Here is a 26761-nt window from a genome sequence, read left to right on the forward strand (position 1 = left end):
TGAGAAGACCAGCTAAAACCAGCTTGACCAACCTATAACCAGGCTGTAAGACCAGCCAAAACCAGCTATGTGCATCTTCTGGTCAAGCTGGTTTTAGATAGCTGGTCAGGCTGGAAAATGACCAGCTAAAACTAAGACCGGGCTGGAAATGGCCAAAACCCCTCTAAAACCAGGCTCGTCAACCAGCCGAAACCAGCTATGTCCATCTTAAACTAGGCTGGTCAAGGTGGGTTTAGCTGTATTTTCCATCCTATAGCTAAGACCAGGCTAGAAATGTATGAAACCAGCCTGGAAATGGCCAGAACCCCTCTAAATCCAGCCAACCAGTTTAGGCTGATTAAAGCTGTTTTTTTTCAGCAGGAAATAAAGTACAAAAACCATGGAGAGAAAAACGTTTGTACTGTGTACATTTGAGGAATCCCAGCTCGCCAAAAAAGAGACAAACTGCGTTGCGTCAGATTAAATAATGAATTGTAAGTCATACATAGACTAGAATAATGTGTAGTTGTATCAGGCGGTCGTGATGCTTACACAATGCGCATGCGCATTAACAATAATATGGGTTAATATACAAGTATTTCAACACACCGATGCTAAACAGAACATTGAAACGTAAAGTATAGGCTACATATACAAAGAATATATGTCTGTATAGTAAATGCTTCGGTAGTTATCTAAAAATAACCTGAGAGTGTAGGGTTAATCTTCTCTTCAAGAACCCGGAAACACAACAATCTGACAGCTTGTCTTCATTTCGCCGGTTGGTAAGCATTTTCTCTGTTTTATTTTTTGTTAAGTTTTAACGAGTTAGTAATGTCACTGTATTTGTGCTTCGATCATAAAGCAATTTTAGCATCGATGTTTATGTTTGGGTCAGTTATAAATGTACAGTAATGAACCGAAGCAGATTTGTAGAGGAGGATCTGTACTAAACATTAGCCAATCTCATCTGTGTTTGAATGAGAGTATACGTGTGCAGTTCAGACATGCACTTCAGAAACTATAAAATGTTATAAATCATGTGGATTTTTAGGGTGCTTAGCTTCTAATAGTTTCATGTTTTAGGTGTTGATTTTTATTAAAGGTAGCATTACAACATTTTTTCTTTTAGGTGCAAAAATGAGCAAAATGATTTACCTTGATCGATGTTTATCAATATAAGCCCTTTATATTAATCTCCAATGTTAATATATAAATGAAAAATCAGCAAATGAAAATGTTAAATAGCTTTTTTTAAATTTCTTGTAGGATACATAACATGCTTTTTATTGTGGTAACCTCAGCAAACGTGGTGAAAGAGAGACTACTTTTTACCAACCACTGCTTGCAAAATTTAAAGGGTTAGTTCACCCTATATTTAAAATTAAGATATGCTCTCTAATGTCTTTTTAAAGGAAGTCTGTAGTGACCAATATTAAGCGTCTAAAAAGTCAATAATAATATAAAGGTTGACATGAAACTGCCTTGAAATCCCCTTAAAAGTGTTAGTCTACATTCTTCACTATCTTGATTTTTTTAGACTGGAACATAAGGTCAGTATGACAGATGAATCTGATGGAATATATAAAGAAATCAAAGTGAATTGTTGTGCAGTATAATCGCATGAGGATTTCTGTTAAACATTTTTCTGCTAATACATTGCATCTAACACTAGACATAATTTTTATTATTGGGTGAATGATCTCTTCCACATAAATGAGAAGCAGATAATAATAATAATAACATCCGGATTTTACAGCTGGTAATGTAAATCAAAGCTGCCATAGTATTTCTTCTTTGCTTGGTTTAGTCAGAGACCCAATTAGAGGCCCAGTTATTTATAGGAATAACACTATATAAGGAGAGTGTGCAGGGATTCAGGAACGCAGGAAAAATATGGGATTAATCAGAAACTTAAACTGCCTTCTCAAACAAAATACGGTATTAAAAATGAAGTGCGACCTGAATTGATCTACATCATTGTGGAGTTTGTGACTGCAATCTGAAACTGAAGACAATAATGTTTTTTTCTTTCTATCTTTTTAAGAAAGGGATCCTAGAATATAAAGACACAATGCCTGACCTTTGGCAGGATGCCATGGACCATGCTGTAACTTTGGCCAGAAAAGCAGGAGAGGTGAGCTAGCATTGCACTTAAAAAAAAAAATTGTTTGTTTTTTCTTACTGAAGTCTTGTTCTCTCTCTTGGTCAGATTGTGAGGGAGGCTTTGCAGAACGACCTGAAAATCATGTGCAAAAGCTCATCTGTTGACCTGGTCACCAAAACAGACCAGAATGTGGAGCAGCTTATTATTACATCAGTGAAAGAGAAGTTTCCCGAGCACAGGTATTGACATGAGTCATTTATGCTAACAGTAGATCAGAAGAGCATATTAAATCTACAGTAAAGTGAACGCACTGCATCTGCTTCCGTTTATTGCAGTTTCATTGGTGAAGAGTCTGTGGCTGCTGGGGAACCCTGTGTTTTAACTGAAAAGCCAACATGGATTGTTGACCCTGTGGATGGGACCACTAACTTTGTGCATGGGTAAGATTTTATTTACTGATTCAGAAGGGTCTAAAGGTCTTAGACCACATAATCTAAAATAAAATAAGAAGTTAAATAAAAGATAAAGGTTTCCCAGAGTTGGGTTGCAGCTGGAAGCGCATCCACTGTGTAAAACATATGCTGGATAACTTGGTGGTTCATTCCGCTGTGGCGACCCCTGATTAATAAAGGGACTAAGCGGAAAAGAAAATGAATAAAAGAAAAAGGAACCCTTTATTTTATGAAGCACTTGTTACACATTTAGTGTACTTATTATAGTAATAAGAATAAATTATGCATAATTCCATGCGACTAACACTAAACAACACTCATCCTAATCCTAACCACACAGTTCATGTGGTTAATAAATATTACTAAGTAATGATATGCATAATAATTGTATTAAATGTAATTAAATCTCATTTCAATATTACAATATTCATCATTCAGTATTATTCATTCATTCATTTTCCTTCGACTTAGTCCCTTACTCATTAGGGGTCACCAGAGGAGAATAAACCGCCAACTATTACAGCATATGTTTAACACAGTGGATGCCCTTTCAGCTGCAACCAATCACTGGAAAATGGTCAATATTAGTTACCGTTATTATTAAATGTGCATTTCCACATTATATTGTTATTTTAAACTCTGTTTACTGTTATTTTATTTTAAACGAGGCCGCAGGTTGAGTGCCTTAGTGTCCCACCAATGACGATATACAGTCATGTTGCACTGCTACTCGTGTCATATTGCGTTAACAGTTCGATGGCGTAATCGTGTGTATAAAAAAAGAAAATCAAACACAGAGTGTCAAAATCCATTTGTATGAGGAACTACTTTTTTTCGCCGTTCATACACATCTGCAGCTGACGTCAGAACAGCAGAAACCATAGCTACTTCACACATGTCACTTTAGAGCAAGTGTTTGAATGATTCTCCTGCATAATGACGTGATGACAAAACAGGTGATTTAGCTCATATTTTAAGATTGTAAGGCTGAACGGCATGAAATGTCATCAATCTACAGAGATTTTCCAGTATTTCTCTGTTGCATTCGGGATATCACAATAATTAACCCCGAAAAAAATTATTACCAGATTACTGTTGTGTTTTCGATAAGAAAAAACACTAAACGCATGCTTATTCTTCTTTCTTTCTGTTTACTAAACTAGTCTGCAGTAACAGAAACAGGAGACTCATTAGAAACAATTAAATAGCCAATCAAAAGGTAACTCTGGGTTATACAAAGAGTGGCTAACACAAAATACACACATTTCTGATATGTGAGTCCCATCTCACACTCAATACACTACAATTATATAGTATAAATACAGCACTACAACATACAAAAGAGAGAGATCAACTTAGAACAGGGTTTGTGCAGGGTTCTTCAAGTCAAATTTAAGACTTTTTAAGACACTTTTAAGTCCAATATAAATGAAATTTTAGACGTATACAGGGCTAAACAAGGGTTTTTTCTAATGAGCCAGCTAGTTCTGTAAACAGTTTTTGTATTAATGGAAGATTATGTAAAGGGATGTGTTGCTTTAGTTTTCTTTCCCTGATTAAGGAATTTAATATGCAATAAAATAAACTTAAATATTAAAAAAAAAGTTTTGAGATTGATTATTGGTGATTGGGTGTTGGCTTGATAGGGTAGCTTTACTTGGACATAGGGAAATTAAGACCTGTTTAAAATGATTTAAGACCTACAACACAATATTTCAGTAAATGTAAGACTTTTTGAGGGCTAAAATTTAGTTTTTGAAATTTAAGACTTTTTAAGACCTTGCAGATACCCTGTAGAATGTCACTCAACAATTTTATAATGATGTTTCATGAAAATATGCAAACTTTTCTCCTCTAAGGGCTTATTATGTGGTCTCTGTTGCCATCTAGTGGATAGACAATGTCAACTGTCTTTGCTCTGCTAGGTCTGACAGGCTAATGGTATCTTAGAAATTATCAGAATTTAAAATAGGCACTATCCTTATAAATAAACTGCATAGTTGCAATCTAAACAACTACATTCTCAACTAAAAAGTACATTATGTTGTCCAACAGCTGCAATATTTGTCAAACTGTAGTGAGTTTAATGATCTGCTGTCATTCTATGTGGGTGGAGTGATAGATAGATTTACAGTTGAAGTCAGAATTATTAGCCCTCCTTTGAATTCATTTTAAAAATATTTCCAAATGATGTTTAACAGAGCAAAGAAATTTTCACAGTATGTCTGATAATATTTTTTCTTCTGGAGGAAGTCTTATTTGTTTTATTTCGGCTAGAATAAAAGCAGTTTTTAATATTTTAAAAACCATTTAAAGGTCAAAACTATTAGCCCCTTTAAGCTATATTTTTTCGATAGTCTACAGAACAAACCATCATTATACAATAACTTGCCTAATTACCTTAACCTGCCTAGTTAACCTAATTAACCTAGTTAAGTCTTTAAATGTCACTTTAAGCTGTATAGAAGTGTCTTGTATATCTAATAAAATAAATATTATATCTAATAAAATATCCAATCAAATATTATTTACTGTCATCATGGTAAAGATCAAATAAATCAGTTACTAGAAATGAGTTATTAAAATTATTATGTTTAGAAATGTGTTGAAAAAATACTCTCCGATAAACAGAAATTGGGGAAAAAAATAAACAGGGGGCTAATAATTCTGACTTCAACTGTATATATTATGATGCAAAGTATCACCGAATGATCTTCATACAACACATGAAAAATTATTCAATGAAAATGGCTAGATTATTTATTTCTTTTTTGGGGTGTGAACCAACCCTTGAAATTACTTTAAGCATTTGGAGAAAGTCTTAGTGAGAAATCTGATCAAGTGCATATTTTTTAGATTTTCCTGCTCTTCTAGAAGAAGCCATTTGAAATAAACATTTTCCTTTGTGCAGATATCCATTTGTTGCTGTATCCATTGGCTTTGCTGTCAACAAAACGGTAAGCATCATTTCCTTTCATATGTGCTCTCTATAATTTTAGAATTAGGAAAACAAAAAGTGCCACCGCTGCTGATGAATCTTTTGAAATGTGCACTGAGATGAACACAGAAACTGCCGCTCTGCACCCTCTTTGTTTTCTTGCTCATTTATCAAGCGTTTGGAAGTTCATGCAGTTGGAAGAGCGTCTGTCAAACTGTAAGTGTTTGTTCTGTTGCAGTTAGAGTTTGGTGTGGTTTACAGCTGCATAGAAGACAAGATGTACACGGCTCGAAAAGGAAAAGGTGCATTCTGTAACGGGCAGCCGCTGCAAGTATCGGACCAAAAAGGTAAGTATTATTCTGAGCATTCTGATTCAGTTGATCCATTTTCTCTAACTGTTTCCAAATCATTCAACAGAGATAAACCAGTCAATCATCGCAACAGAGTTTGGCTCTAACAGAGATCCTGAAAACGTGGAAAAGATTTTCTCTAGCATGAGGAAGATCTTGTGTCTGCCAGTTCATGGGTATGTGTCATTTATTTAATTGAATTGCGCTTAAATGTAGTATTATAGTATCTTATACAACATAGTTTACAGTGCTGTGCAAATACTGTAATGTGCATCAACAAATACTGTACCTCTTGAAAATTCATTACATTTCCTTCTTTAGGATACGTGGTGCAGGATCTGCTGCCATCAACATGTGTTTGGTGGCAGCTGGTTGTGTCGAGGCCTATTATGAGATTGGGATCCACTGTTGGGATATGGCAGCAGGAGCGGTCATCGTTTCAGAGGCCGGAGGAGTTCTCCTGGATGTTGAAGGTAATGAGAGTTGTTTTTTTTAGTATAAGTTTACATGGCAACAACGTTTTGCATGTTACCTTTGTTTTTGCAGATCCTTGAAAACAACTTAAATCTGTTTTATGCAGTCTAGGCCAGTATAGTTAGCGATGACACTTGAACACTACACACAAAGAGGCAAAGAACCACCCAACCACTGATTATTCCACTTATTCCGTGGCCATTTGGCAAGTTATAGACAAGATAAATCCAATTTTGCTCTTTGCAGCACATAATTTGACTGAATCGTCATCAGTTATGACATGTTAGATCTCATAGTTTCCATTTTGGGGGGGACAGAGAGTGAGCTGCCTAAAGCCGCCTTTCCACTGCACATGACAAACTGCAAGCGACAGACCAGAAGTCTTAATTTCCAATGGAGAGTAGTCCGGGAGCTGCGTGGAGTTTCTATTACATTCGTATGCAGAAAATTTGCGACTAGACCAGGCATGGGCAAACTCGATCCTCGAGGGCCGGTGTCCCTGCAGAGTTTTGCTCCAACACTAATCAAACACACCTGAACACCCTAATTAGTGTCTTCAAGATCACTAGAATGCTACAAGCAGGTGTGTTTGATTAGGGTTGGTGCAAAACTATGCAGGGACACCGGCCCTCCAGGATCGAGTTTGCCCATCCCTGGACTAGACCATATGCGACCAGACATGATGTATTCCAGATAAACTATATAATATCGAATCACGATAAAATTGATGTCAATAACAATGATAAGCTCTGGATTTTGATCTTATAGCCAATCCCACAGCAGAAATGGGTAACAATGGGAATCTAAAAGTGTGTTGATATCACAGATGTACTGATTTTTCACCCACTGAATATTTAACAGCCAATAATATTACGTAATTTAAGGGACCCTCTCATTTTTGTGGTTTCAGCCATTGTTGCTGTGCTCTTTTAAATCTGGAAGCATTAACAACTTACATCAAAATATAAATCCTTATCGTTCAATATGGTAAATAATTATTGAGACTGCATTTTTGCCATATCAGCCAGCCCTGATTCCAGATCTGTGTGCGTGAGATGAGAATTATTAGTAGTTTTTTTTGTTACTCTATGAATCAGAAAAAAGTCTATTTAAAAACACATTTTTGTTCAGAAACGAGTGATTAAAAAAAGAATAGTATGATTTAATTTTAAATATTTTTATTGCATTTTTTTCCAGATAATATACAGACTTATAAATGTAAAGGAAAAAAAGAAGTCCTATCAGCAAAGAGATGACATCAAATATATAAAATAGTATATATATATATATATATATATATATATATATATATATAATTATTTATTTATTTTTTTACTGCTGCCTCCACCTTCCCTCCAAAATCTTTAGCGATCTATGAATTTCTAGTTTTTATTCATTCAACCATGGTGAATGCACAAACAATAAATGCTCTTGCAATTCTTATTTTGCACACCACGAGAATCAGCTTATTTAATTGAGTAATCCATGTACGAAGAATGGACCCAAGCTTCTCTTCCATGGTGCACGACCAAACTGAAAATTCTGCATCACTGCCACAAGGGGGTGTATTCCGACAGCTGTGTGCAGTGTAAAGGCGGATTAATATGGAATCATTTTTGTGCCAATAAGAATGAACGTAACTTTATAAAACTGAACTTAACTTTCCAAGAAACGATTAAAAATATGCCACTGCAAAAGAAGAAAAACACAATGAAAACAAAAAAATGAACTCAGTCGCACGAATTTAACATGCTCTTCAAATATGCTTCATTCTTTGTTAATGATTTTCAAAGAATCGTTTTCGCGAATCATGGATTTTGAATGCGTTGCCACAGTTTTCACTTACGCTTCGTAAATTTTCGTTTGCTGTTTTGGCACAAACTTCTCGTGGGGGCGGGCTTAACAGCGATCTACACTGATTGGCTAATGAGCTTTTGATGGACAGTTGCTCTCTGACCTGGAAGCACAGACGGTGACGTCAGTGGCGCGCATATCGGAAAGTTGTTGCGGTGTGCAATACGTCGTGCTTTGTTAAGTATTAATGTTAGTATTTTACCTACGGTCGTCTCTTAGTTTCTAAAGATGACCTCCCGGGAGAGACACGGAGCGGTGCCATCATCTTCCACCTCAGCTTGTCCCTCAGGGCAGCTTGAAGTAAGTTCGTGTTGCTAAAGTAACGTTTATCAATAACATCAATAAAAGTTTTATTCATGTACAGTGTGCAACAGTTCTGGCTTTTTTTTAACACTTTTATTGTTTAAATGTTGTGTTTAGAAACGTTATACATTTTTGGTTTATTGTGTAAAAATGTTTAATGTATATCAAGATACAGTGTATAACAGTTAGATGTCAATATAAATAGATATTGCCTAATTGCCTTGTGCTGGTTTTCCCGAGCGACTGGTTAAGAATTTCAAGGATGTTCTGTACAGCTGCAGATGCAGCATCTGCACCAAGATTAATGCCTTGCTGTAGAATATAAAGACCAGTTTGATACCTGCACTACAATGACACGTCCTTACATATTATAAGTATAACTGTATAAAACAGCAATCTATCTAAAATTGAAACAATTAAACTACATGACATAACATCAGTGCACTGCAAACTTGTGAATAACAACAATAACCCGCAAAATAACTGTTGCACACTGTACATGAATAAAACTTTCATTGTTGTTATTGATAAACGTTACTTTAGCAACACGAACTTACTTCAAGCTGCCCTGAGGGACAAGCTGAGGTGGAAGATGATGGCACCGCTCCGTGTCTCTCCCGGGAGGTCATCTTTAGAAACTAAGAGACGACCGTAGGTAAAATACTAACATTAATACTTAAAGCACGACGTATTGCACACCACAACAACTTTCCGATATGCGCGCCACTGACGTCACCGTCTGTGCTTCCAGGTCAGAGAGCAACTGTCCATCAAAAGCTCATTAGCCAATCAGTGTAGATCGCTGTTAAGCCCGCCCCCACGAGAAGTTTGTGCCAAAACAGCAAACGAAAATTTACGAAGCGTAAGCGAAAACTGTGGCAACGCATTCAAAATCCATGATTCGCGAAAACGATTCTTTGAAAATCATTAACAAAGAATGAAGCATATTTGAAGAGCATGTTAAATTCGTGCGACTGAGTTCATTTTAGAGCATACGTGTTAGTCTGTTGATTCTCATTGGCTCCCTGGTTATGTATATCAATAAATTACTTTAGAAATATATAAATAGTATTTTCAAAATTGTCAGTTGTTTTATGTGAAGATTCACAAACTAATTTTAAGAGGAGCATGCGATATGATTGACTGCAGCTGGTCCCTATCGCTAATAATTTGCTAGCCAATCAGATTACTCCAAATTTAACATAAATGTCCAGCCTAACTTTATTCCCTATCTTTGTTTTGGAAGAACCCCCCCAATCCGTCCCTCCTACTCAATTCTAGGATCGGGCGACACTGTGGCTTAGTGGCTAGCACTGCTGCCTCACAGCAAGAAGATAGCTGGATCAAGTACTTAGCTGAGCCAGTCGGCACTTTCTGTGCGTAGTTTACATGTTCTCCCCGTGTTTGTGTGGGTTTTCCCAGGTACTCCGGTTTCCTCCCACAGTCTAAAGACATGTGACACAATTGAATTAAATAATAGTAACCGTTACAAGCACTTAATGCGTACACACTGGTGCAGTTGGTGGCCTATTTCCATAGAGCCATCTTATTATTCAAGGTATAGGTTAAATGAATCAGGGGAGCTTTCGAGAACTACCTGATCTCGTATCCCTCCTAACGCTCATTGACCAGGCGGGAGCCTTGGGATCATCTATCTCTGAGTTCAAGGTTCTCTCCCGGGACAGCATGCCAAACCTGCTAACATAGTCAAGCATTGTCTAAGTGTGAACTCTTGTAATATAGAATATGTATTGTTAGAAATTATATTTGTTTATTACATTTAAATGCAATTGTCGCATATTACCACATATTTTGTTCTCAGGTGGACCATTTGACCTGATGTCCAGAAGAGTTCTAGCAGCCAATAACAACAAAATTGGAGAAAGAATCGTTCAAGAGGTTGAGGCGTTTCCCGCTGTTAGAGATGATGCACCGGTTAACCCCATCAAATAAAACTTCTTGTGAAGTAAAGCCCCAGTGTTGTTGAAATATGCCATTAATACAATTTAGATTCACTAAACATTCTCTGCCACCTTTTCTATGTTCTGTAAATGATTCGTTTCAAAGTGTTGGAAATGTATCAGATTTCTATGTAAAAACTGTTAAAAGTTTTAATGCATTGCCATTAAAATGTATTCAAAGCTTTTTCACCTCTGAGGTAAACTTTGCTTCACCAAAGGAACATCAGCTGCTGGTTTTCTGAACAACACACAGTAGTAAGCGCTACTGAATGGGTTAGCATATTCCCTTTCACACAGTAATACAGGTAAATTAATTACCATAATGACTGAATTAAAAAATGCACTGTCACATAGACAATGACGTTCCTTAATATTCGTGAAAGCAGTGCTTGCAGGTAAATTCAACAGCGGTTTATCATTAGCATTATATAGATCATTTTTTCCCACAGCTGGCAGTAAAACAACATAGAAAGGTTGTCTGATTAACAAGCGTTTACTAAATGTGTCTGGACAAAAGATTCAAAGGCTTTTATTTCTGTCAACAGCGCAGAGTCAGTGCATCATCTGATTGGCCTACAGTAGATCACAGTGCATCATCTGATTGGCCTACAGTAAATATCTTATGTCAGTAAATTCTGAATGTGTACGTGCTCATATTCTGGCAATTTCCTTCTGCATTTACACACAGCAGAATTCCAACAATTCACCTTATGTTATAAATATTTATTTTATATACTTTATTTTAAGTTACAACTTCTCATTCCGGAAAATTGCCAGGACTAGTGCCTGTTAAAACTTTAGTTTACGTCTCTGGAAAAGACTCAATATAATACTGATAATACTCTTTCTCTTACCTACTGAAATATGGATGTAACTTGAAGAAAAAGTGTTGAGTAAACAATCACCGACAAGCAGAGTGATTCCAGCAAACAGTCTAAATGGTGTCAGCTCTCTTGCTCAGCCAATTCACTTCCAATACAAAACACTGAGGAAACATTTCTGGCAGCTGAAAATAAACACACACACACAAAACTCGATAGGCTGGGTGTTAATATTCCAAACAAACAAAAAAATGAGACTGTGAGAAAATAAATGTTTTATATTCACAGTTATTCACACAGTCAAATCTTCGCAACACGTAACCTTTCACACGTCTTACAGACCATGCTAATACCCATTTCACAAAAGTGCAAACTTGTGCTCTGTATAACGCAAACACTGTATAAAGCCGATTTAATATACAAGTAATACAAAACAGTTAAAACAAGCATGAGTAGATCCTCACTGCTAGAAGTTAAAGAATCGGAGTAATTTTGAGAGCCACAAGCTTCGACAGAAGTTTGTAGAATAGCTATGACACGCAAACCTCAGTGCTTGTTCTGTAAAAACGGATAAAACTCCTGCGTCACTGCTTGTTGCTCCATCCCTGTTCAAGCATAATTCCCCTCTGGCATAATATTAAAAGAAAAATCCACTTTTATTTTGGAATATAAGCTTCCCTAGAGATAAACAGTTCAGTTTTACCATTTTTTTTATCCATTCAGTCAATCTCTGGATCTGCCGTGAGCACTTTTAGCTTAGCTTAGCATAGATCATTGAATCGGATTAGACCATTAGAGTCTCACTTAATTACCAATAATAAATAATTTTCCTATTTAAAAGCTTGATTCTTCTGTATTTACATTGTGTAATAAAGACTGACATAACATGAAAAGTTGCTATTTTCTAGGCCTATATGACTAGGAACTATACTCTCAATCTGGTGTAATAATCAAGGAAATTTGCTGCCGTATACTGGTTGCAGCAGGTGCAATGATACTACGCAGCGCCTGAAATTAGTTCGCAGCACCAAGCTGTACACTTGCACAACCAGTTAGAATATGTGTAATATCTCTGCGCCTGCTGCAGTCATGGTATGACATGATGCTAATGGTCTAATCAGATTCAATGATCTATGCTAAGCTAAGCTAAACTATAGTGGGGTTGTAAAATTAGCATATTTTGTTGGCGCCAACAGCTTAGTGGTTAAGTGCGTCAACATATATCACTGAGGTGCTCAGTGCGACCCGAGTTCTAAAAAAAATTATTATAGATAGATACTGTATACAGTTAAAGTCAGAATTATTAGCACCCCTTTGATTTTTTTTCCCCTCTTTTTTTAACTATTTCCCAAATTACGTTATGTTTAAGAGCATGAAATTTTCACAGCATGTCTGACAATATTTTTTCTTCTGGAGAAAGTCTTATTTCTTTTGTTTCGGCTAGAATAAAAGCAGTTTTTATTTTTTTAAAGCCTTTTTAAGGTCAATATTATTAGCCCCTTTACGCTAGTTTTTTTTTTTCAATAGTCCACAGAACAAACCATCATTAAAGATTAACTTGCCTAATTACCCTAACCTGCCTAGTTAACCTAATTAACCTAGTTAAGCCTTTAAATGTCACTTTAAGCTGTATAGAAGTTTCTTGAAAAATATGCAGTGAAATATTATTTACTGTCATCATGGCAAAGATAAAAGAAATCAGTTATTAGAAATGACTTATTAAAACTATTATGTTTTGTAATGAAATGTGATGAAAAAAATCTCTCCGTTAAACAGAAATTGGGGGAAAAAGGGGGGCTAATAATTCTGACTTCAACTCTATATAAAATAAGACAAAAAAAGGGGACTGTCTCTTTAAATTGGTGTGAGGGAAAGACCCCATAATGTGTTAAGAATCAGTTTGGTTTGATTCAGAGCTTTGTAACCCTATCACTGTTAACAGTGAGAGAAGAAATGCATATGAAGTCTCTCTAAGCTCTTCAGTCAGTCAGCAGCAGGAGTTGTTGCGAGTCTTCAGCAACGGCCCGGTTCAGGATGGAGTACCACGGAGCTCCGGCCGCTGGAGGAGAAGAGGGAGATGGAGTGGGTGGAGCAGCCGCTTTCAATCCAGGAGCTGCACCACAGCCCAGAACCACCCGCTCCTTTAAGATCTGACAGGAAACAATGTTTTTCATGAGTCAGGGAAAACAATTGACTGTCATACTGCGACTAACAATTTCATTGTCAGTTGTCACAGTGTGAGCTTAATTGTTTAGTCGATAATAAGATAAGTCAATATTCTGATCTAAGCACCTTTAACCACTCCAAACCAGATCAATCTTAATGACTACTATTCTTTTTAGATGCAATCAATAATAAGTAATGAGTATAATTGGTAACAAGGGATGAGAGTGAAAAATTGCCCCTGAATAAAATGTAATTATTAGCCCTTGTAGATCCTAGCCTACAGTTTGGTGTTTTAAGTTGTATTTTTTGTGATCTTTTTGGCAGTTAATGCAAGCAGCAGCATTCTGGTAAAAAAAATGTTTTTTTTATATTGAAATATTACCATTTCACCCTTACATGCTTGCATAAGTGATTACGCTCAGGACCTTCAGAACAACATTTTACATCCATATCAGAAACTATTAAAACGACAATATTTCATCCTAATGGTAGCTTAGCAAAAAGTCATACATTTATTATTAACAGGCTTCCATATTTTAGTCAAAAAAGACTTTGACTTTGTGTGACACTGTGACCATTCTTCGCCTTTGGGAACTGTTCCTGAGGCCTTCCATTTTCTTACTATATTTCTATAGAAATTCTATAGTACGGCGCTGTGAAATGGGGCGGGATTAAACAAGATGGTTAAATCAATTTTTGTCCAGAGAGGTCATGTTCTGATCTTCGATTGGTCTCACGAAATCATGTTTTGCGATTTCGCAGGTCAGAATTCACCAAGCTTGAACTTTCCTACGCAGCGAACTACGCAACTTGAAGCACGAGCTTGCGTTTCCAGTCTGCCGCATTCACATGCATATGAATGGAAGTCTATGGGGAGAAAAGTCCAGTGTGATCGCAGCTTCACTCAAATCAACTTTGGGTTGTAATCAATCAGCATTAAGTGACTACATGTTTTGAAAAACAGAGGGCGCCCAAACTTTATTACGGATTTCGTTCTGAAGAACATGACATTATCTTGCTTTCACTAGAAACCAGATAGCATTTCACTGTGATCTTCTCTCATAAAGAAAAAGCACATTACTATGCAGCCAGAGAGGGGTGCCCAAACTTTTGCATACTGTATATGTGTGTGTCTATAAATGTTTTGGGACATTTTTTCCAAGATTGGCCTGTGGATCAAACAATATATTTCCAGTATTCTGCTTTTGAACACTGCAGTCTAAATTAGTTACAGTTATGTAGATTTATTGGTATGGATATAAGAGATTTGTATGTATATACAAACGTGTGGGTGGTAATTTCTAAATAAATAAATACATACATTTATTAGACTTACCCATAAGTAAAAATGCAAAATAATAATAATAATAAATAAATAAACAACAACAACAACTATAATTATTATTATAAAAATTATGGAAATGAAGCTTGGCCTTTACTTGATAGAAAATAATATATATTGTTGATGCTACAACAGTGGTATCATGTAAGCAAACAGTATTTTTTTTTTAAAGATTTATTTTTGGCCATTTTGCCTTTATTAGATAGGACAGTATTTAGGACAGGAAGCGAAGTTGGAGAGAGAGAGAGGGGGGTAGGGTAGGGAAATGTCATCGAGCCGGGATTCGAACTCGCGACGCCCTGACGTGCTACTGCACCATATGTCGACGCGCTAACCACTAGGCTATTGCGCCGACAAGCAAACAGTATTTTAAAGAAAAAAAAATTGTAAATGAATACATTTTAAGGAGCTATAATCAAGAACGAAGAAATCGAAGTCAGTCCAAGTGCAAGATATGATAATTTCATGTTGTTGTTTTTTTCGATGCAGGTTTCAAGATGTAAAATCACACTAAAAAGTAAAAAAAAAAAAAAGTTTAAAATGTCCACAAGGAGGAGGTAACACCATAGCCAGTGCCATTGTAGAACTGCAGTCTATTTGCAGTCTCCAGAGGAACACAGTGTCAGATTCTTTGAGACTTTACGAAGATAAAAAATTCTGAAACAGCACAAACTGAAGTGTCAGAATAAAATTGATTCTTTTTGCAGGTTGAACCTTTCAGGGTGGGAGATGGTGGCATCAGCACCATTTTCTGGTGTACCACAGTTTTAAGAATTTGTCCTCCAGAATCTGGCAGTAGGTTTTGACAGTTCATTTTATCTCGTACCCTGGAAGGTCTGCCTTATTCATTGCTAGTATTGGCTCCATGAACACCACGATTTCTTCACTGTTGTCTGACTTGAACTGGTGCTGGTAATTCAACAGTCAGTCTCACCCTCACGCTCTGTCCGTAACATCTATTTTATGACACTTCAGCTAGTGTTTCTTTTTAAGTCTTGTTTCAGGATTCTTTACCTCAGCAAAATCTCACACACACAAACCTCCAAGTAGGTTGTGGGTCTATAAAAATAGTGGCAATGAAGATTATAGGATTCTTGATGGTTTAAAACACAACTTATCTAGCATATGTTTTACGCAGCAGATGCCCTTCCAGCCACAACCCAGTACCGGGAAACACCGATACACTCTCGCATTCACACACATACACTACAGCCAATTTAGTTTATTTAATTCCCATATAGCGCATGTCTTTTGGACTGTGAGGGAAACCGGAGCACCTGAAGGACCCTTCTTGCTGTGAGGCGACAGTGCTAACCGCTGAACCACCGTGCTGCCATAATTTCCATATCAACTCTTGAAATTTGTTTGTATACATACATAAAAATATATTTTGTATATTTTTGTATGATTGTATTTATATTTACAGATTTATATGTGCTGGGCAAAGACAAATCGCCATTAATTGCATACAAAATAAAAGTTTGTTTTTACATTATGTTTGTGCATTAAATAAATTTATTATGTATATGTCATACACACTCATAAATCAAAACAAAAATATTTACAGATATTTAGATATCAGCTGTATCATATATCTAAATCGAAATAAACATTTTCTCAAATAGACGCATGAATGTGTGTATTTATATCAACATAATAAACATACACCGAACATACACAAATATTATGTAAATGGAATATTTTGGATGCAAATAATTGTGATTAATTTTTGCCCAGCACTAATATACACACACAATCGGTCAAAAGTTTGGGGTCAGTTTTTTTTCGTGTTTTTATTTTTAAAGAAAACGATTGTTCATCAAGGCGGCATTTATTAAATGTAATTGTTAATTGTTAAATATTTATTAAATATATATTTATTACTTATTTTATGAAGTTTCAAATCAAGTATTTACTCCAGTCATTATTGCTTTTGTTACTAGTCCCATTAATAATAATAATAATAATAATAATAACAATAATGATAATGATAATAATAATAATCATAATAATAATAATAATGATAATAATAATAATCATAATAATAATAATAATGATAATAATAATAATAATAATGATAATGATAATAATAATAATAATAATAATAATAATAATAATAATAATAATAATGATAATAATAATAATAATAATAATAATGATAATAATAATAATCATAATAATAATAATAAGGATAATAATAATAATAATAATGATAATGATAATAATAATAATAATAATAATAATGATAATAATAATAATAATAATAATAATAATAATAATAATAATAATCATGATAATAATAATGATAATGATAATAAAAATAATCATCATAATAATAATGATAATAATAATAATAGTAATAATAATAATAATAATGATAATGATAATAATAATAATCATAATAATGATAATAATAATAATAATAATGATAATAATAATAATAATAATGATAATGATAATAATAATAATAATAATCATCATAATAATAATGATAATAATAATAATCATCATAATAATAATGATAATAATAACAATCATCATAATAATAATGATAATAATAATAATAATAATGATAATAATAATAATAATAATCATAATAATGATAATAATAATAATAATAATAATAATAATAATAATGATAATGATAATAATAATAATAACAATAATGATAATGATAATAATAATAATGATAATAATAATAATAATAATAATAATAATAATGATAATAATAATAATAATGATAATGATAATGATAATGATAATAATCATCATAATAATAATGATAATAATAATAATCATCATAATAATAATGATAATAATAATAATCATCATAATAATAATGATAATAATGATAATAATAATAATAATAATCATAATAATGATAATAATAATAATAATAATGATAATGATAATAATAATCATCATAATAATAACGATAATAATAATAATAATAATGATAATGATAATAATAATAATAATAATCATAATAATGATAATAATAATAATAATAATAATAATAATAATAATCATCATCATAATAATAATGATAATAATAATAATAATAATAATAACAATAATGATAATAATAATAATAATAATAATAATAATAATAATAATAATAATAATAATAATAATAATAATAATAATAATTAATATTAGAGTGATTTCTGAGGGATCATGTGACTCTGAAGACAGGAGTAATGAAGCTGAAAAATCATCTTTAAAATCACTAGAATAAATTATTAAATTAAATTATAAGCTACTTTTCAACAGTTATTTTATAGTGCAATAACATTTCACAATTTTACAATTTGTATTGTATTTTTGATGAAATAAATGCAGCCTTGGTGAGCAGGAGAAGCTTATTTTAAAACATTTAAAAATTCTACTCACCCCAAACTTTTGACCGGTAGTGTATATATACACAAACATACAAAAATATATAATAATATATAATAAATATACACAGTACACACATTGTGTAAATTTAAGCTCATTTTCGATGCGATTATTCGTCTGACAGCATTAATCTATCTATTATCTGTTTTTCTGTCCGGTCTCTGTAATCCTGTTGCACTGTAGAAGCTCTGTCACGAAAACAAATTCCTCGTATGTGTGAACATACCTAGCAATAAAGCTCTTTCTGATTCTGATTCTGATCTAAAACCTAATTTATGGGCAATTTTACTATATAATTTCTTACAATACAATTTTCAAATTCTGAATAAAGTGTCATAATAATTATGCATGCACAACATGCATGTTTCTATGGTTGCAATGCATATGAATACTACTAGAATCAAAAGTTAAGATAATTAAAAATAATTATCTTGTATACAAATTGCATTTACATAATGTTGATGTAAATGCGATCTTTTAGATAAATTCACTCTTATAATGTAACGCATCATTTTAACATAGCGCTCTTCATTCATTGGATGTGAGGATTGTTGTGCACACTTTCAGTCATGTTACTGGTGAAGCAGACCAAACAAAAAATTCTGATTGTGTACAGTACAACCATTTTCATTGACAAAACCGATATTTTTCCACAGCTTTTTTATATCAAACTATTTTACATTAATATAAATGGAATCTAGACCGTATCATTCATATATCAGACCAACTCAATATCCCAGCAGCCCTTCTTTATAGTAAGGTGAATGACTTAAATCCAGCGAGCACTAACCTGTCGAAGTCTGTCATCGTACCGCTGATCCGGCTCCAAAGGGTGTCTTTCTGGAAGTGGCACTTTCCAACGGTCCATTTCTGCCCTCAATTCTGCCCCATCTAACAGTACCACAGGGTCCAGTCCATTGCTGTTTATCAGCTCCACCAGTACCTCTTTATAATGCAACCTGAAGGTGAGAAAATCTCTGGGTTTTTGCTCTATTCTCAGGAGAATATATTTCACAGAATGAGGGATTAGCAAAAGCTAGAGTGCCTTACGTGCAATAACCGCTGTACTCTGGGAAAGCTTGTCGTCCACATGTCTCTTCTTTCACAGCTCCTGTTTCCTGGAACTCCATTACGCCACAGATGCCTATGAGGGACACATTTGAACAATTACTGAACAGTCACTAAACTATATAATTTTTTACATGGCGGTAAATATAAAGTGATAGTTCACCCAAAAATGAAAATGATGTCACTGTAGACCTGTCTGACTTTTTGTTGAACATAAAAAAAGTAGTCTGAAGATAGTTGGAAACTGGTAGTTTCAATAGCCCCTTTCACACATACAGACCTTTCCTGAATATTATTGCCAATCTTCCGAAAAGGGATCATGTGTGAACAGGCTCTTTATGAAAATACTGGTAAATTTGTTTCTGCAATTTTCCAGAAAGAGAAGTTGTAACATTACCGGTAATTTGCCAGAATACTGCATTGTGTGAACGCAGAAGGAAAAATGCCGGGAAGATCTTCGCTCTTTATGAAAATAAAAGCCTTTTAATATTTTTCCAGACACATTAAGCTGCTAAATGTTGGTCAGATAAAATTTCTATGTTCCTTTTTAATGCCAACTGTGTTAAAAAAAAATCATTGATGATATTCTTTTGAAAAACTGCAGTTTGTTTACCTTCAAGCTCTGCTTCAGCTTCTTGGCGCTTGTGCACGTGAAGAAGTGCTCCGGTGGGCACCAGCACACACATATTATTTACATCTCGACATGTGAAAGTGTAGTCCATATGTTTTCATCAAATACTTACAAATACTTACATCCACAGAATTTTTCATGTCGTCAAACGTGTAAACTTTTAGCTGCAGTTTGCGCTTCTGCCTTTGGATGTCTCTGGGACAAAAGCAGCTGCATGAATGATAAAGCTTTAAATAAAAGTGAAACCCGACGTCTTATATGTTTAAGAACACAAGGGCAGATGTTTAGAGGTCATTTTTGGTTAATGATGTCAGAATTTACCGGTATATGAATGTGTGAAGGATCTTTTCTGGCAAACTCCGGAACATCTTTGCCTGTATGAACAGCGCTTTTTTGAATTTACAAGTGAAGTCGTTCCAGAAATGTTCTGGACATTTACCGGTATCACTGTGTGAAAAGGGCTTTTGACTTGCATAGTATTTGTTTTCCCTACTATGAATGTCAAGGGCAATCGATTTTCAGCAACAACATTTTTCTTTAATAATAAAGGTTTGGAACCTCTTGAAAACGAGTACAGGATAAGAGAATTTTACAATTTGGCTGAACTGTCCCCTCAAGACACTTAAAATTCAGTAATATTGTTTGTATTGACTTCAATGACAAATAAGAATAACAGTCCAAAATTTGACTAAAATTTAACAGAGCTGAATGAGCTACTACTGTAATTAATCCCTGTGGGGCTGTTTTTTTTTTATTTAAACTAGGGTCATAAATGATGAATTTTGCAAATTTAGCATTGTTACAAAACTGATCTGAATCAACCTTGAACAGACACTAGCTGGATAACAAAACTAGAGCTGTAGGTAGTAGATAGTTGTAGGTAGTAACCTCTATTATGCTAGGTTCACATCAGATGTAAATGTGATGTGTATCACATCACTCTCTCTGAATTACTCACAGGATGTTTTCACCTCACAGGAATTTTCAGATTAACTTAAAATGTGTGAAACTTGTGCAGGAGATGCGATTGAGGCAAATTCTGTGCTTTTAATTTAAACACATCACACATTTACTGTGACGGTCGCAAAATGGACCGCACAATATGAACTGAAATAACCAATCAGTATGAAGATTTTTTTTTACTACTTTGTGGGAAAAATTGTTATGAAATGATACATAGTTTGTTCAACCCTACGACTATTAAGTTTTGTTGTTTTTCTACAAAAAAATGAACTGTTATCAAAGACTGTGAACATGTTTTTCAAAACTTTTCACACTCAACACTGCTTGTGTGGACTTTAAAGTGAATTCTACTTACTTTAAGCATTTATTTGTGTTTTATTTTTATGTAATATTTTGTGTGTAGCTGGTGATTAAAATACCATCAGATAAATTATTAATGTTATTATTTTTGTTGTACTCCATTTAGTAGATTTATGTCTACCTGGTGCCCAGACAAAAAATAAATAAATAAATAAATAAATAAAAACTAAAATAATAATAATAAAATAATAAATGTATATATATATATATATATATATATATATATATATATATATATATATATATATATATATATATATATATATATATATATATATATATATATATAAATATATATATTCAGGAATTAAATTCTTTTTTTGTAAATCCAGTCAGTTTATTTAAAATTGGAGTACACCAGCACTACACCGCATCATTTGCACCGCACACTGGAAACTGTACTATATTCGTGCATTTGAACTGACTTTGTAGGTAATCTACTCATGCGAATACTTGCATTCACATATGGTGTGAATCAATTATTATATTCACATTTTAGATAACGTATCTAAACTAGAGCTGTCGATTCTGATATTTTCAAAATGTATGGCTATTCTCTCCTGAATGAATTCTAGGCTTTTAACAGCGGATGGCTCTCTAGGATAGTTTGTAACCAATGAGGAGCTTTAGGAATCATTTAAACTAGCTTTTATGTCACAAGATTAATGTTATAGCAACTCAATATGAACACTCCTGTAATTCACTTAAACATTTCATAACTTTCTTAATGTATTGGTAAGAAATTAGATGCAAACAGATTATGTAAAGCCTACAGCGCAATCTGCTGTTAAAACATAAGCGCAGAATCGATTCAAGAGAGAAAAGTGATGCATTCAGAAAAATGGCAGATTTAATTTAATTTTTTCCACTTAGACTACTTTTCAAATACTTTCAGAGTACTTTGACTCATCTGTTACATGGTTTAAACAGAATTATGTACCACATTCATATCAGAAAACATGTTCAACATAAAACATTTTAATTACTGTATATAAAAATAAATAAATAAAAAATATTCACTGATTCTCTTATTTCTCTGTTAATTAGTTTGACTCTGCATTGCATGAAGTGCTATATAAAGCTAACTTGATCTGACTTTAGATATAGGCATACAAACTGTACCTTTAGAGTGTCTCCCCATTGGATGTTTGGGGCTGAACATGAGCGGATGCGATACTCCATAGCGCTGAAAGACAAATAAATGTTATTTAACAGGAGCGGAATATGATGGTAGTGTCCTGTTCTAGATCACAGATAAAAGTTCAGTTACCTGCAGCAGGGTCCGCAGTCGCGGGACGCTCCAGTCTCTCAGATGATATAGGCAGTTTCGAGGATGGTGCGCATGTAACCCTTTAGCTGCGCACTCGATGGAAAAATTACAGGTCTGCAAAGACAACAGACGCCTGCTATTTGATACAGAGCTCTGGTAACAACAATAACAACCGCTGAGAAAAGTAAACTCACAGAGCCTTGTTTAAACGGCTGACTGCAGCCACCACAGAATTCATGCTGGCACTGAGTGCATCTGAAATGCAAGCAGCCTCCTCTGGCCAGGAAGAAGCGGAATTTGCATTTTGGGCAGTCTGAAAGAGGCAAGTAAAACATTACAACCTGGGAGCAGCTCCAGTTAGATACTTTACACCAGGAACCGTCAGCGAGAGTTTGCGTTTCACCTATTTTGTTCCTGCTGAGGAGCTGCTCCAGCCTGGAGTTTTGGTACTCGGGGCTGTTGAGTTGCTCCCACTCTTTGAACTTCTCACACGAGATTCCTTCATGCTGTGGAGCCCACTGGAAAACAAGCATCCAAGAATAAAACAGCATCTATAAAATATGAGAAGTGCCTCACAATGCAGAGGCTCAATGCTAAGAATTGTTTAGGTCAGATGTTTACTTGTCAGGCAAACATTTTATCATTTTTATAATCGATACTGATGCGGATTCTTAAATCTGAGGATCAATCTTTTCATATTTGAGGTTTTCTGTTGACGTTTGATTTCACTAAACTTGTGTAATGCACCTGACATTCATAAAGCCGTGTGATTCGTTCACAGCTTTGAATTTCTTAGCCTTTAATCGTTATATTTTCTCTTAACCAGACTAGTTGCCTTTCTTTAAGCAATGTTAATAAGTTTTTATTGTATTTCTTTCACTTCTATGGCCAGTGTTTCTCAAATTCTAACATTTAAACCCTCCTTAAGTCTTTGTTTACATGTACACAATGTTAAAGCACTATGTTTATAGATACAGTTGAAACCAGAAATTTGCATACACTCAACAATGAACAAAAGGAAATTAACACCTGTTAAAAAAGACCTACAACACAATATTTCAGTACATTTTTTACTACATTTACACAAAGTAGATATAGTTCGTTTTAAACATCAGAATCCACACTACAAGCACAATGATAATGAAAAATAATATTGTCGAAATCATTTTTTCCCATCTGACGAATAATAAAAACATTGAGAGTTAATCAGAATCCACTAGACCAGTGTTTCCCAACCCTGTTCCTGGAGGCACACCAACAGTAGATATTTTGAATGTCTCCCTTATCTGACCCATTAACTTCAGGTTTTGGAGTCTCTTCTAATCTTCTGATGGGTTGATTCAGGTGTGTTTGATTAGGAAGAGGTCGAAAATGTGTACTGTTGATGTGCCTTCGGGAACAGGGTTGGGAAACACTGCACTAGACTTTAAGAGCTTGAGCATTAAAGCAGCAGATGACAAAACTGTAGTGCTTGCTTATAATATACAGAACACTATCATGTGCTGCGGCGGATGCCAGTGTGGTTATGCCTTTATTAATGGTTCTTGGTGTGAACATACAGTATGATGTAAAGCATAACACAGCATTTTGTGACTGCAGAACCTACCGGCCTTTTACACTTAAAGCATGTGCTTTTCCCACAACTAGGGCAGTCCATTCTCAGCCTGTCTGCTTCATGGAGAAGCCCAAAGCAGCACTAAAATACAAAAGAGTTACAATTTTACCTAAATATAAACAGACGTAACTGCTATCATGTTCAAACTTGACACTACACTGAAGTATCAGAGAGTGGTGAAACGTACATGTGCACACCAGCGGAAGTTGGGCATTTCCTGCAGTGCTCTGTCTCGAAGTTTCCTCTGAAAGAGCTCATGAATCTGGGGGTCCAAATAATACCTGATCTACACACACAAAAATATTTACAGTTAGTCATATTTTCTATTCAAAATCATATGGAATTTGACAATAAATCAAGAAAAAAAAAAACAACAAAACAAATGTTATGTTTAAAGATCCACAGAAATGCGGAGCTTTGTTGGATGCGTGATGTAATTTCAAGCTGGGACATATGGAGTACCCCCCCCCCCCCTCTTTTTTTTTAAAAAAGTAGCCAATAAACATTTTCCTTTTATCATAACTTTGCCAGTCGTTAAGTTAAACGGACAGTATGTAATTTTTACTGCTTGAAGCATGTACAGATGAAATCAGAATTATTAGCCCCCCTTTAATTTTCTTTTATAAATATTTCCCAAATGATGTTTAACAGAGCAAGGAAATTTTCACAGTATGTCTGATAATATTTTTTCTTCTGGAGAAAGTCTTATTTGTTTCATTTCAGCTGGAATAAAAGCAGTTTTTCATTTTTTAAAAAACATTTTAAGGTCAAAATTATTAGCGCCTTTAAGCTACATTTATTTTCGACTGTCTACAGAACAAACCATCGTTATACAATAATTTGTCTAATTACCCTAACCTGCCTAGTTAACCTAATTAACCTAGTTAAGCATTTAAATGTCCCTTTAAGCTGAATACTAGTATATTGAAAAATATGTAGTAAACTATTACTTACAGTCATCATGGCGAAGATAAAATAAATCAATTAGAAATGAGTTATTAAAACTATGTTTAGAAATGTGTTAAAAAAAAATCTTCTCTCTGTTAAATAGAAAATGGGGAAAAAAATAAACAGGGGGGAGGGGGGCTAATAATTCAGGAGGGCTAATAATTCTGACTTCAATTGTATTTACAACAAACAAAGGCATAGATTGATGGAGCTGGGCTGGAGCAGACTGTCTGTGTGCATCTCTGTGGCAGGTTTTGTGACACAAACCAGAACTAATCAGTGTTAGTTTCGTTGCCGATATTTTTTGTCATTATTTTTGTGACAAACAAGTTTCTACCGACAAAAACTAGATGAAAACTAAATAGAAATGAACTGATGATGAAGATAACTATAATAAAATATACTGACATTTTCGTTGACTAATAAAAATGAGACGAGAATGTGATTGAGGGATTTTTTTTTGGAAAAGTAAAGTTCGTAGACAAACTTTATGGTGTCTTGAGAAAGCCCAGTCTGAAAGTTTGAAGTAGATTTGAAGTTTAAATAATTGAAGTAGTTTAAGAAGTTTGAAACAGTCGGCGTAGATAGAAAAGTACATACATGTTAGCATGTTTCTAGTATGGATTGGCATGTTTCTTGCTAGGCAGTAATAGGAAGTTCTGAGTGGTTGCTAGGATGTTGCTAGGTGGCTGCTAAGGTGTTCTGAGTGGTTGCTTGGTGGTTGCTAAGGTGTTGCATGTTGTTGCTATGCAGTTGCTAGGGTTTTCTGAGAAGTTGCTAAGGAGTTGTTAGGCGGTTGCTAAGGTGTTGCTAGGGTGTTCTGACTGGTTGCTAATGTGTTGTTAGGTGGTTGCTAAGGTGTTGCTAGGTGGTTGCTAAGGTGTTCTAGGTCATAGCTAAGGTGTCGCTAGGTGGTTGCTGGGGTGTTCTGATTAGTTGCTATGCGGTTGCTAAGGTGTTGTTAGGGTATTCTGAGTGGTTGCTAAGGCATTGTTGGGTGGTTGCTAAGGTGTTTTAATTGGTTGCTATGCAATTGCTAAGGTATTGATAGGTGGTTGCTAAGGTGTGTCTAGGTGGTTGCTAAGGCGTTGGTAGGTGGTTGCTAGGGTGTTGATTGGTTGCTATGCGGTTGCTAAGGTGTTACCAGGTGGTTGCTAAGGTGTTGCTAGGCAGTTGCTAAGGTGTTCTGAGTGGTTGCTAGGCAGTTGCTAACATAAACTAGCATGATTCTAGTATGAATTAGCATGCAAGCATGTTTTCAGTATGAATTAGCATGTTGCTAGTATGATTGGTATGTTTTTTAGTATGGATTAGTATGTCGTTAGTATGTCCAATGTAAAGGCAATGTCAGTTTTTTTTTTTTACAATGGACATCATTGGGACAGTTGCTAGATTCCTAAAAGTGGTTGCTAGGGTGTGGCTAGTAAGTTGAAAGGTCATCAGTGATTGGCAGATTGGTAGTTTGAGTTAAATGAGCCAAACCTTAAGTTTGTATGACAGTCGCAAAGTTATGAGGTCAGAAAGTTTGGTCCAATGTTAAGTCAAAGGGACGTTTCTGATTTTCCGGGTCAGTTTTCAGAAAACCGCAAATCGGATCAGTTGAAAAAGATACAGCAACCCGAGTCAGACCAGTTTGGAGGTCTGGAGTAAGTTTAATGTTTGTAGCTTGAACGGTCTAGGAGGAGATGCACGTAGAAATTAGTCTCAGAAGAAGACGAAGAAGACGTTTATGTAATATAACAGTAGTTGTGTCTCATTTC

General features: G+C 34.6%; 2 protein-coding genes and 1 long non-coding RNA gene across 4 annotated transcripts in view; 1 reads left to right on the forward strand and 2 right to left on the reverse strand.

The window, feature by feature from the left end:
• Positions 1–668: 668 nt before the first annotated feature.
• On the forward strand, positions 669–10603 carry impa1 (inositol monophosphatase 1). 2 transcript variants are annotated; one of them, XM_056476343.1, is made up of 9 exons: positions 669–760; positions 2027–2116; positions 2192–2325; positions 2422–2526; positions 5450–5495; positions 5715–5823; positions 5894–6002; positions 6148–6299; positions 10280–10603. In XM_056476343.1, the coding sequence occupies exons 2-9, from the start codon at positions 2054–2056 to the stop codon at positions 10408–10410; spliced, it is 849 nt and encodes a 282-aa protein (XP_056332318.1). In that variant the 5' UTR covers positions 669–760; positions 2027–2053; the 3' UTR covers positions 10411–10603. The 2 variants fall into 2 exon arrangements, with proteins under 2 accessions (XP_056332318.1, XP_056332326.1); XM_056476351.1 differs by having other exon boundaries at positions 672–764.
• On the reverse strand, positions 9406–10357 carry LOC130244074 (uncharacterized). The gene is made up of 3 exons (XR_008839198.1): positions 10262–10357; positions 10055–10155; positions 9406–9902 (listed from the first exon to the last, which is right to left on the reverse strand). It is a non-coding gene; the product is annotated as an uncharacterized LOC130244074 (long non-coding RNA).
• Positions 10604–11451: 848 nt separating the features above from the next.
• Positions 11452–26761, reverse strand: part of si:dkey-181m9.8 (uncharacterized) — a 32909-nt gene continuing 17599 nt past the window's right edge. The window contains exons 13-21 of the mRNA XM_056465122.1: positions 24241–24339; positions 24045–24134; positions 22842–22956; positions 22633–22751; positions 22439–22552; positions 22291–22354; positions 19197–19290; positions 18937–19105; positions 11452–13389 (exon numbers count right to left, since the gene is read on the reverse strand). Of these exons, the coding sequence (XP_056321097.1) occupies positions 13219–13389; positions 18937–19105; positions 19197–19290; positions 22291–22354; positions 22439–22552; positions 22633–22751; positions 22842–22956; positions 24045–24134; positions 24241–24339 (1035 nt within the window). The 3' untranslated portion in view covers positions 11452–13218. The remainder of the gene's footprint in view (positions 13390–18936; positions 19106–19196; positions 19291–22290; positions 22355–22438; positions 22553–22632; positions 22752–22841; positions 22957–24044; positions 24135–24240; positions 24340–26761) is intronic.

Source organism: Danio aesculapii, chromosome 2, assembly GCF_903798145.1.
Source record: "Danio aesculapii chromosome 2, fDanAes4.1, whole genome shotgun sequence".
NCBI lineage: Eukaryota > Metazoa > Chordata > Actinopteri > Cypriniformes > Danionidae > Danio > Danio aesculapii.